A 12,283-nucleotide genomic window follows, 5' to 3' on the forward strand; every position below is an offset into this window, starting at 1 on the left:
AGATGTAGCTATCAGGGAGACTGGATGTCTCCCAGAACCCCCACATCTCACAAGATGAACACACGACTGACCCTGGAGCCATTCTCACTACTCTAGCCTGACACCAAAGGAAAAGTCAAAGAAGGAAAGAAAGAAGCTAACCAGAGACTTATCTTAGCCTCCGCCTCCTCTCGCCGAAGCCTCTTGAGCCAAAGCCTCAGGTGCTCCACTCTAACCCTGGTCCACTTCAACAAAGGCCGCTCTGCTTAAACCTACCTCCGCTTGTTCGTTAGCCAATCAACTATTAACAATTTGCAAATGTGCCTCTTTTAGACTCTTGCATGGCGAAACTCACAAGCACACGTACAGAGACTCACCATGTTACGTTAGGGTTAGGATTAGGGTGCGTTCGGAAAAGGCTTAAAATGTATTAAAGATGGAGTGAATGTCAGGCTGCATTTTGGATGGGATAAGGTGCATTAATGCAAGGATTAGAGATGGGGCTGGGGTGCATTAAGGGGTAGGGTGCATTAGTATTATACCTGGTGTCAGCATGAATAAAGAATGGGTTCGGGCTATGGTGCATTATATGTTGTAAGCCTTATGTTCAATTATGGATGGGTCCTAGTTAGGGAGAGTTAGCGATGGGTCCTGGTTAGGGTGAGTTAGCAATGGGTCATGGTGAGAGGACACAGAGATGCCATGTTTACAGTCTTGTCTGCTGAGATTCTGTTTCCCACCTCACTTGCATCATGCTGCCCATCACCGTTGGTCCAGTGGGGGTGGGATACTGATCGTCACCACCCTGGGCTTCCACCACTGAGACTAACCCTTCCCCCCCCCCACACCTCCTCCCTCCCCCCCCCCACCCCCACCCCCCCCCGGAGCTGAGTCGCTCAAGGGGCTGTTCACTGCAAATTCCCATCCAGAGGGAAGTTCAGCCCAGGAAGTGGCAGGAAATCGGAGCTGACATCGTTCGGGCCCTTGTTCTACCACTGACCAGTGGGGCCTCCTGCCCAAGAAGGTGTTACCTGAGTGGATGCCTGCCCGGATTTTCAAATTCACATCCGGCTTGTGTGGGATCACAAAGGACCTGCAGACAGAAACCAGATCCAAGGCCATGCTCGCAATCTCGCCCACGTGGTTGAGGCCGTTTTCTTTGGGAACCCCGGAAACGACCATATCTGTGGGGAGAAGTAAACGAGACCACAACCGTCAACTCTTGGCATTTGGTGGGCTTCCTTCATCCGTCCTTTAATCCCACCCAGGACACAGGCATGTGATCAATCACCACGTGACGTTTGAGCAAGCAGACAGCATCACCTACATCTACATGGGTTTTAGTAAGGCGTTTGACAAGGTCCCTCATGTGAGGCTCGTGCAGAAGATTAGGATGCATGGGGTCCATGGTGACTTGGCTGTTTGGATTCAGAATTGACTTACCCGTAGAAGACAGAGGGTAGTGGTGGATGGGACTTATTCTGGCTGGAGGTCTGTGACTAGTGGTGTTCCTCAGGGATCCATACCGGAACCTCTAATGTTTGTGAAACATACAAATGACTTGGATGAAAATGTGGCTGGGTGGGTTAGTAAGTTTGCAGACGATACAAAGATTGGTGGTGTTGTGGATAGTGTAGGAGACTGGCAAAGGATATAGATCAGTTGCAGATATGGGCAGGGAAACGGCAGGTGGAGTTTAACCAAGCTAAATGTGAGGTGCTGCATTTTGTGAGATGTAAAGAGAGAGTACACTGTTAATGGAAAGACTCTTAACAGTGTTGATGTACAGAGGGATCCAGGGATCCAAGTCCACAGCTCCCTGAAAGTGGCTACACAGGTTGATAGGGTGGTAAAGAAGGCATATGATAAAGGTGTATGTTGCCTTTATTAGTCAATGCACTGAGTTCAAGAGTTGGAAAACTATGCTGCAGCTTTATAAAACACCAGTTGGACCGCACCTGTAGTGTTGCATTCAGTTCTGGTCGCCTCATTACAGGAAGGATGTGGAAGCTTTGGAGAGGGAGCAGAAGAGGTTCACCAGGATGCTGCCTGGATTAGAGGGCATGTGCTATGAGGAGATGTTGGACAAACTTGAGTTGTTTTCTCTGGAGTGGTGGAGGCTGAGGGGAGACCTGACAGAGGTTTATAAGATTATCAGAGACATAGATAGAGCAGACAGCCGGTATCTTTTTCTCAGGGTCAAGATGTCTAATACTAGAGGGCATGCATTTAAGGTGAGAGGGGGTAAGTTCGAAGGAGATGTGCTGGACAGGTTTTTTACACAGAGAGTGGTGGGTGCCTGGAATGTGCTGCCTGGGGTGGTGGTGGAGGCAGATATGATAGAGGCATTTAAGAGGTTCTTAGATAGGTACATGAATGTGCAGAGAATAGAGGGATAGGACCTTGTGTAGGCAGAAGGGATTAGTTTAGTTAGGTGTTTAATTACTAGTTTAATTAGTTTGGCACAACATTGTGGGCCGAAGGGCCTGTTCCTGTGCTGCACTGTTGTATGCTGTATGTTCTACTTGCATTTATAAAGCATCCGCATCATTGTAAAAACATCTCGAGGTGGTTCACAGGAGCATTATTAAATCGAGCTGGACACTGGATGACCAAAGGAAAGAAACACAGAAGGAAGGTGTGGTCCAAACAAAGTCGGGGGTGGGCACGAGGCTGGAACTGGAGGAGGCCGGAGCTCCGAGGACTGGGATTCTCGTCACTCAGTGAACCTGACCGCAGTGCGATTCACTGGTCACTTACCTTACCCATTGTGTGTGGGACTGTGTCATGCTGCAGTTCGATCACTGGACCCTAGCCCTTGGCCTATGAACAGACGATACGTAGGGAGAAGTAAAAGGGGAGGAGGTTAGCCAAAGATTGCATTATTGAGGGACAATATCCTAGAAGGCTCCTCAAATGAGGCCAAATGGGTAGAGAGTAGGAAAGGAAAGGGTGTCGTCATTTACTGGGGGTATATTATGGACAACCCAACAGTCAATAGGAGATGGAGGAACAGATATGTAGGCAGATATCAGAGTGATGCAATAAAATGGGGTGTATTTGGCAAGGCCTTTGACAAGGTCCCACATGGGAAGCTGTTCCTGAAGGTTAAGTTGCTTGACATTCAGGATGAAGTAGCCAATTGGATTCAATGTTATCTTAGCGGGAGAAGCCAGAGAGTGGTAGTAGATGGTTGTCTCTCTCTGACTGGAGGCCTGTGACTAGTGGTGTGCCGCAGAGATCGGTGCTGGGTCCATTGTTGTTTATCATCTATGTTAATGATTTAGATGATAATGTGGTAAACTGGATCAGCAAATTTGTGGATGACACCAAGACTGGGGGCGTGGTGGACAGCGAGGAAGGCTATCAAAGCTTGCAGCGTGATCTTGACCAGCTGGGAAAATGGGCTGAAAAATGGCAGATGGAATTTAATTCAGACAAGTGTGAGGTGATGCACTTTGGGAGGACAAACCGGGGTAAGACTTACACAGTGAATGGTAGGGCTCTGAGGTGTGTGGTAGAACAGAGGGACCTGGGAATATAGATCCATAATTCCTTGAAAGTAGCATCACAGTTAGGTAGGGTCATAGAGCTTTTGGCACATTGGCCTTCATAAATCAGGGCATTGAGTACAGGAGTTGGGGTGTTATGCTGAAGTTGTACAAGACATTGGTGAGGCTGTATTTGGAGTATTGTGTGTAGTTCTGGTCACCTACCTACAGGAAAGATATCAACAAGCTTGAAAGAGTACAGAGAAAATGTACACGGATGTTGCCGGGACTTGAGGACCTGAGTTATAGGGAAAGGTTGAGTAAGTTAGGACTTTATTCCCTGGAGTGCAGGAGAATGAGGGGAGATCTTATAGAGGTATACAAAATTATGAGGGGTAGAGATAGAGTGAATGCATGCAGGCTTTTTCCCCTCAGGTTGGGTGAGACTAGAACTAGAGGTCATAGGTTTAGGGTGAAAAGTGAAATATTTAAGGGGAATGTGAGGGGGAACTTCTTCACTCAGAGGGTGGTGCGAGTGTGGAACGAGCTGCCAGAGGAAGTGGTGGATGTGGGTTCAACTGTAACATTTAAGAGAGGTTTGGATAGGTACATGGATGGGAGGGGTTTGGAGGGATATGGTCCGGGTGCAGGTAGATGGGACTAGGCAGAAGATCAGGTCGGCATGGACTAGATGGGCCGAAGAGCCTGTTTTTGTGCTGTAGTGCTCTGTGACTCTATAAATAGGGTTATCATTCTGGGGGATTTCAATTTCCTAAATATTAACTGGATTGCCTTAGTATTAAAGGCAGAATTTTTTAGGTGTGTCCAGCGGAGCGTTTTTGATGCAGTGTGTAGATGGACCATCGAGGGAAGGAATATTACTGGACCTTGTATTGGGGAAAGTAGCTGGTCAAGTGGAGGGACCGTCAGTGCGGGATCATTTAAGAGATAGTGACCATAATTTAAAGTGGTTGCAGAAAAGGATGGGGTGGACTGTAATTAAGGTCTTAAATTGGGGCAAGGCCAATTTCAATAACAAAAAAGGAGGACCTGGCAAAGGTAGATTGGGAGCACCTGGAGAAACGAAGGATGCTGGAGCATCTGCCTGTAGGTAAGTCCACATCTGCTCAGTGGGAGGCCTTCACAGGAGAAACAGCAAGTTCAAGGTCAACATGTTCTTGTCAGGGTAAAAGCCGGGGTAACAAGTACAGGGAACCCTGAATGTCGAGGGGTATTGAGGGTTGGATAAGGAGAAGGAAGGAAGTGTATGACAAAAATAGGGAACTAGTGATGGGGGGAGGACTGTCAGGTTTATAAAAAGTGGAGGGAGGCACTTAAAGAGAAGATTTGGAACATATAAAATGATGAAAGGGATTGACAAGATAGAGGCAGGAAGGTTGTTTCCACTGGTAGGTGAGACTAGAACTAGGGGACATGGCCTCAAGATTCAGGGGAATAGATTTAGGACGGAGATGAGGAGAAACTGCTTTTCCGAGAGAGTAGTGAATCTGTGGAATTCTCTGCCTGGGGAAGCAGTAGAGGTGACCTCATTAAATATATTTAAGACACAGTTAGATAGATTTTGCATGGTAGGGGAATTAAGGGTCATGGGGAAAAAGGCAGGTAGGTGGATCTGAGTCCACGGCCAGATCAGCCATGATCTTATTGAATGGCGGAGCAGGCTCGACAGGCCAGATGGCCTCCTCCTGCTCCTATTTCTTGTGTTCTTATGTTCAGACAGGGGTCATGAGAAATCAATGGCAGTCAGGATTAGAAAGGCATTCTTGTAAGTATATTAAGTACAAAAGAATAACCGAGAAAAGAATAGGGATCATTAAGGACAACAGGGGCAATCTGTGCGTGGAGCCAAAAGCTAAAGGTGAGGTCCTAAATGAATACCTTTCAATGGTGTTCACGCAGATGTAGTTGGAGAATTCAGTGAAGCAGTAGGTGAAAGTCTAGTGCAGGTCTCCATCTATAAAAGAGCGGGTACTTGACAACATTTAAGTATCTAGATGAGCACTTGAATCACCTAGGCATAGAGAGCTGTGTACTGAGGGAATTGGAATTGGAATTGGTTTATTATTGTTAGACTTTTCAAGTTCAAGTTTATTGTCAGAGGTAACTTGGTAAATTGGTTTATTATTGTCACATGTACTGAGGTACAGTGAAAAACTTGTCTTGCATACCATTCGTACAGATCAATTCATTACACAGTGCATTGAGGTAGTACAAGGGAAAACAGTAACAGAATGCAGAATAAAGTGTTACAGTTACAGGGAAAGTGCAGTGCAGGCAGACAATAAGGTGCAAGGTCTTAACAAGGTAGATTGTAAGATCATCTTAGTGTACTAGGGAACCATTCAGTAGTCTTATAACAGCAGGATAAAAGCTGTCCTTGAGCATGGTGGTACGTGCTTTCAGGTTTTTGTATCTTCTGCCCAATGGGAGGGGGGAGAAGAGAGAACGTCCGGGGTGGGTGGGGTCTTTGATTATGTTGGCTGCTTTACCGAGGCAGCGAGAAGTGTAGACAGAGTCCATGGAGGGGAGGCTGGTTTCCGTGATGTGCTGATCTGTGTCCACAACTCTCTACAGTTTCTTGCAGTCCCAGGCAGAGCAGTTGCCGTACCAACTGGGCTGGGTGATGGGGTTAATGCCCTCTTGTCAGTGCGAATGAGTTGGGCCGAATGGCCTGTTTTCATGCTGTATGATTCTATGAAAACAGTGTCTTTAGTATTCCCATTGGGGTTGGACAACTGAAACACCCACCTGTGGTGACCCAAATAAACCCAACTGGTGTCAGATCTATACTGGCAATGGGAGCTATAGTTCTGACAGCCCCAGAGTCACTCTGTGCACAGGTGTAAGAGACAAGCTCCACGTCCTGGGTCTCTGGGATACAGGCAGAACCTTACCAGGTTGTCAAATTTGATTGAAGCTGCACTTAAATGAGCATTGTGAGAATTGTGAGTACAGCTGGAAAGTCATTGGAGTACCTCTTCCCTCCATCCTGGACACCTACAACACACGATTCACACGCAAGGTCTGCAGAATCATAGATGACTCTTCTCATCCCTCCCACGACCTATTTGTCCCACTGCCGTCTGACAAGTGGTACCGGAGCATCCGGGTCAGAACTACTAGACTGTACAACAGTTTTTTCCCCCAGGCTGTCAGGCTCCTGAATACCCTGGAGCCAGTTTCAGACAAATGCCACATCAAAAGCCCTGGGTTACACAACGGTGTATAAGAACTTTGGCTGCTACTGAACATGTTTATACAATTAGTGTAACACACTGAGTTCTGTATTTTCTTCGTCCAACTCGGTTTTGCACTAACCTTGCACTAATTTTTTATTCTGTATATACCGTTTTTGGCACTATTTGTACTTGCAAAATTTTTCTGTCTGCGTTTATTGTACGTCCTCTGTTCTATGTATGTCCTCTGTTGTGTGAGTCTGGGGGAAACGACATTTCGTTCCTCCGTGTGTTTTTATAGCATATGGGTGAATGACAATAAAGTGTAACTTGATCTTGAACTTGAACTAAAAAGCCCAGAAACGTGAAAGTGTGCCGGACCAACTGTGGAAATCAAATGGCTCTGATTAAATCGTCCACTTACAAGCATCTCCAATTGTTTCGACCTTGTAGACGTCGTAGTTGTCGATGATGTCATCGAAGGTGGTGTACAGACGATTGAGGAAGTCCACGACTTGGTAAGGAGTGCTGGCACTGGACAACTGGGTGAAGCCGACAATATCGCTGCAAGAAGTGAACAGAACTGTTACTGGAATCAGTGTCCCAACAAACAGAGCCGAGGGAGCAGGGATTAGATTTAGGTGCCTGGAACAGGCTGCCAGGGCTGGTGGTGGAAGCAGATACAATTGTGGTGCTTAAGAGGCTGTTAGACAGACACATAAATATGGGGGAAGGAGCCATATGGATCACGTTCAGGCAGAAGAGATTTAGTTTAATTCAGCATCGCGTTTGGCACAGACATCGTGGGCCGAAGGGCATGTTCCTGTGCTGTAATTTCTGTCTTCGATGCCTATGTTCTAAGTCCTTTGGTCAAGCCTGGTTTGGATTGTCCACAGTCAGAATGGGATTTGGCCGTGCTTGGGCTGAAGACATGTTGGCCATGCTTATTTCAGGTTGGGATTGTCCATGTTTGCTTGGGGAAGATCTTGTTTGTTCTCCAGATGTTGGGAAGGTGGAGCATTACAGATGGAAGTATTGACTGACCAATGACATGTCTGTGGGGTGGGGTTTTTGGAAGAAGAGATCCGGTGATAAGGAGTACATCAGCAAGAATCAGCAACTCTGGGATGAGGTGTTGGCAGAACAACTGGCCCACCACACCTCCATGTTTGGATTGGATGCAGATTGGCTGTGCCAGGTTTGTTACGGATCATCTGTCAGCGCCAGCGACCCGGGTTCAGTTCCGGCCGCTGTCTGTAAGGAGTTTGTACGTTCTCCCCATGTCTGCGTGGGTTTCCTCCGGGTGCTCCGGTTTCCTCCCACATTCTAAAGACGTACGGGTCAGGAAGTTGTGGGCATGCTACGTTGGCGCCGGAAGCGTGGCGACCCTTGCGGGCTGCCCTCAGAACACTCTACTCAAAAGATACATTTCACTGTGTGTTTTGATGTGCATGTAGCTAATAAAGATATCTTAAAGTGGTCGGATTGAGTTGGGATTGGCAGTGGCTGGGTTGCATTGGGACTGCCCATGGTTGAATCAGTTTAAGATTGGCTGTGAGTGGGTTGGGATTGGTTGTGCTTTGATTAGATGCAGATTGGCTGTGGTGGTTCTGCTTGGGATTGGCCATGCCTGGGTGACGATTATCTGTGATTTGGCAAGGTTGGGATTGGTTGTGGCTGCATGGACTAGGGATGGAGCCTGCTTGGGTTGGATACGGATTGGCCAGACCTGGTTGGGATTGGCCATGGCTGTGTTGGGATTGACTGTGGCCAGATCGGGTTTTAACGTTACCCCAAATGAACCTCCAGAGCTTGCAGCAAAGGTTTAAGGCGTCCGTTAGAAGTCAAAGGTTCCCACAGACTGTCGAGGCAGCTGCAGTAATGTGAGCCCAGCAAACACACTGTCCCCGTCACACCACAGAATTAACCCACAACACCGAGCTAACGTGCCTGAAGTAGACGGTGGCGTTGGAGTAACTTTGTGCCTCGGAAGCAATCCCCTGACGAAGATCATCAGCCACTGCTCTTGGTAACATGCCTGGAGACACAGCACATTAACCCATCAGGTTACAAGCAGCCTGAACGTTGGCTCAGAACAATGGGCGGGCAGGTGGGGGACGAGCCGAGTGTCCTTACTGTACAGGAGGGAGTCCGTCTTCTGCTTCTCCTGGAGCAGGTCCTGGGTCCTTTCAGCCACAATAACTTCCAAGTGCTTGCTGTACTTTTCCATCTGAAACAAGGGGCGGCTCTGTAAGCTGATTGGCTGCTGAGAGCCAATTGGTCATTTTAGCAAAAGCAGATCGAGGCATGGAGTCACAGTGTCGTACAGCACGGACTACTCAGGCCCTTCGGCCCAACTGGTCCATGCCAACCATGGTGCCCACCAAGCTTGTCCCATCTGTCTGCATTTGACCCACAACCCTCAAAACCTTTCCTATCCATGCACCTGTCCAATTGTTGAATGTTGTTATTGTACCTCTCTCAACCACTTCCAGCAACAGAATGCAGATCCCAGAAGCACTGTAAAGTCAGGAGTCCCAGGACTTTATTATTCTAAAATAAACTGATTGGGAAGATCTGAGCCTTACTCACCCAAACACATGAACTGGGAGTAGGCCACTTGGTCCCTCGAACCTATCTCACCATTTCATGATGTCATGGCTGATCTCATGGTTACCTCAGTTTCACATTACCGTCTACCCCAGCAATCTTTCACCCCCCCCCCTTCATTCATCAAGAATCTTTTCCCTTCTGTCTTTACAACTTTTCCAGACTCTGCTTCCATCGTCTTTTTCAGAAGAGAGTTCCAAAGACTCACAACTCTCCGGGAACTAAAATGCACCTCATCTCTGTCTTCTCAAACAGTGACCCCCGCCCCACTCCGGTTCTCCCACAAGAGGACACATCCTCTCCACACCCACCCTATCGAGACCCCTCAGGGTCTTCAGTGTTGTTATCGTCCCTTCTCACCCCTTCAAACTCACACCAAGCCTGTCCAACCATTCCTCATGAGACAACCTGCACATTTCAGGCATCGGGAGGTCCAGTCCTTTATCTTTACAAAGAAAACTTTATCTTCAATATCAATTATTTTTAGATGACTCTGAATGCCAATTAAAAATTGTTAAAAGTCACCTGCAGTTTACACAGAATTCAAATCGGGGGGCGGGGCTTTGCCAGCTGTCAGTCAGGTGTGATTTGGGGAGCGGTACCCATTGGACACCCTGTCCTATCCAGACCAGGCTGATGGTGTGGCAGATGCTGTGGGCCAGTGAGAGTGGCCCCAGATCCCAGCTGAGTAACTACTGGCCCATCACCTGACCAACCAGAGGAGAAGGATGCAACGTCATGTTCTTACCAAATTCATCATCATATCCACTGGGCTGACTTTATTGGGATTCATTTTCTCAAGCATCTTCTTAACTTGTTCAAACGTCGGCCTCAGGAGAGGATTGTGAGCCCAACACTTCTTTATCAACTTTTAAAAAGAAAACAGAGGATTATATAAAGATGACATTTGAAACCAAGTGAAGAATTTTTGGGAGTATTGGTATTGGTATTGGTTTATTATTGTCACTTGTACTGAGGTACAGTGAAAAACTTGTCTTGCATACTGATCGTACAGGTCAATTCATTACACAGTGCAGTTACATTGAGTTAGTACAGAGCGCGTTGAGGTAGTACAGGTAAAAACAATAACAGTAAAGTGTCACAGCTACAGAGAAAGTGCAGTGCAATAAGGTGCAAGGTCACAACAAGGTAGATCGTGAGGTCATAGTCCATCTCATTGTATAAGGGAACAGTTCAATAGTCTTATCACAGTGGGATAGAAGCTGTCCTTAAGTCTGATGGTACGTGCCCTCAGGCTCCTGTATCTTTTACCCGATGGTAGACGAGAGAAGAGAGAATGACCTGGGTGGGTGGGGTCTTTGATTATGCTGGCTGCTTCACCAAGACAACAAGAGGTAAAACAGAGTCCAAGTAGGGGTGGCTGGTGTCCAACAATGACACCAAGACAGAGGGAGGCCAATCAGCCCATCATGCCTGTGCCAGTTCTTTGGGACAGCCTTCCATTTGGTCTCTGACTGCCTGTTCTTTCCTTGTCATCCTGTGGGGTGTTTTTCATTTCAAGACTTTATTGAGTTCACTGTGGAATGTAAGAGGCTGATGTTAAAGTAGGATCTTCTCCTGATACCTGACTCTTGCATTCAGTCAGATCACTGCTGAACTGCTGCCTCAGTGCTACTTTCCTGCACCAATTCCGGATGCCTCAATGCTCTTAACAACCAACATTCTATTAATCCTGTAAAACTAATCCCTATTGAATCTGAATCATAGAGCAATACAGCACAGCAACAGACCCTTCAGCCCAATTTGCCCATGCCAACCATCAAGCACCCATCTACACCAATCTCCTTTACCAGTACTTGGTCCATAGCCTTTTCTGTCATAGTGATTCAGGTGCTTGTCTAGATACATCTTAGATGTGCAATAAAATGGACTCTTGACCTCACAATCTACCTCTTTATGACCTTGCACCTTATTGTCTGCCTGCACTGCACTTTCTCTGTAACTGTGACACTTTATTCTGCATTCTGTATTGTTTTACCCTGTACTACCTCAATGCCCTGTGTAATGAATTGATCTGTATGAACGGTATGCAAGGCAATATGTGACAATAATAAACCAATTCCAATTCCAAAGTTACAAGAGCCATCAGGGAGTATGTTCCAGATTCCAACCACTCTCCAGGTGGAACTAATTGGTCCTCAGATCCCCTCTTTGCTTCTTAACTCCCTAAACCTATGCCCTCTAATTTTAGACAATTGTTCCAGGGAAAAGATTCCTACTCTCTAACCTGTTTATGCACCTCACAATTGTATACACCTCCATCAGATTCCCCTCCTCCACTCCAATGAAAGCAAACCCAGCCAATACAGTTCCTCCTCATAACTGAGGCACTCCATCACAGGAAACATCCTGGTGAATCTCCTCTGCACCCCCTCCAGGGTAATCACATCCTCCCTGCAGTGTGGTGTCCAGAACTGTGCACCATACTCTAGTTATGGACCAATCTGGCTTCTCTGGCTTTTCACACCAATGCATTCTAGACTACAACAACTCACTGCCTTAAAGCAATGTTCCCCCATCTCCCATCTTGTGCGGGCTATGTTGTGCCCTCTCTAGAGTCATAGAAACAGTCCAACACATCTATGCTGACCATCATGTCTATCTAGATGAATCCCACCTGCCTACATCAATTCCACATCCTTCTGTGTGTTGCTCATTCAAGTACCCGTCCAGATGCCTCTTGAATGTTGTTCCTGTTCCTGCCTCCACCTCCTCCTCTGGCAGCTCATTCCAGACACCATCTACTCTGTGTGTGAAAAATTTACCCCTCAGATCCCCTTTAAACCATCTCCCTGTCACCACAAACTTATGACCTTTTGATTTGGACTCCCCAACCTCAGGGTTAAGACTGTGGCTATTTACAAGGTAAGATAAGATAAGATATCTTTATTAGTCACATGTGCATCAAAACACACAGTGAAGTACATCTTTTGTGCAGAATGCTCTGGGGGCAGCCCGCAAGTGTCGCCACGCTTCCAGCGCCAA

The 12,283-nt window shown here is 47.0% G+C and overlaps 1 protein-coding gene across 1 annotated transcript in view; it reads right to left on the reverse strand.

Moving 5' to 3' along the window:
* Positions 1-12,283, reverse strand: part of LOC127568907 (atrial natriuretic peptide receptor 2-like) — a 138,594-nt gene that overhangs the window by 37,005 nt on the left and 89,306 nt on the right. The window contains exons 17-21 of the mRNA XM_052013163.1: positions 10,026-10,145; positions 8,804-8,897; positions 8,618-8,705; positions 7,092-7,231; positions 1,011-1,163 (exon numbers count right to left, since the gene is read on the reverse strand). Coding sequence (XP_051869123.1) covers positions 1,011-1,163; positions 7,092-7,231; positions 8,618-8,705; positions 8,804-8,897; positions 10,026-10,145 — 595 coding nt within the window. The remainder of the gene's footprint in view (positions 1-1,010; positions 1,164-7,091; positions 7,232-8,617; positions 8,706-8,803; positions 8,898-10,025; positions 10,146-12,283) is intronic.

Source organism: Pristis pectinata, chromosome 3 (genome assembly GCF_009764475.1).
Source record: "Pristis pectinata isolate sPriPec2 chromosome 3, sPriPec2.1.pri, whole genome shotgun sequence".
NCBI lineage: Eukaryota > Metazoa > Chordata > Chondrichthyes > Rhinopristiformes > Pristidae > Pristis > Pristis pectinata.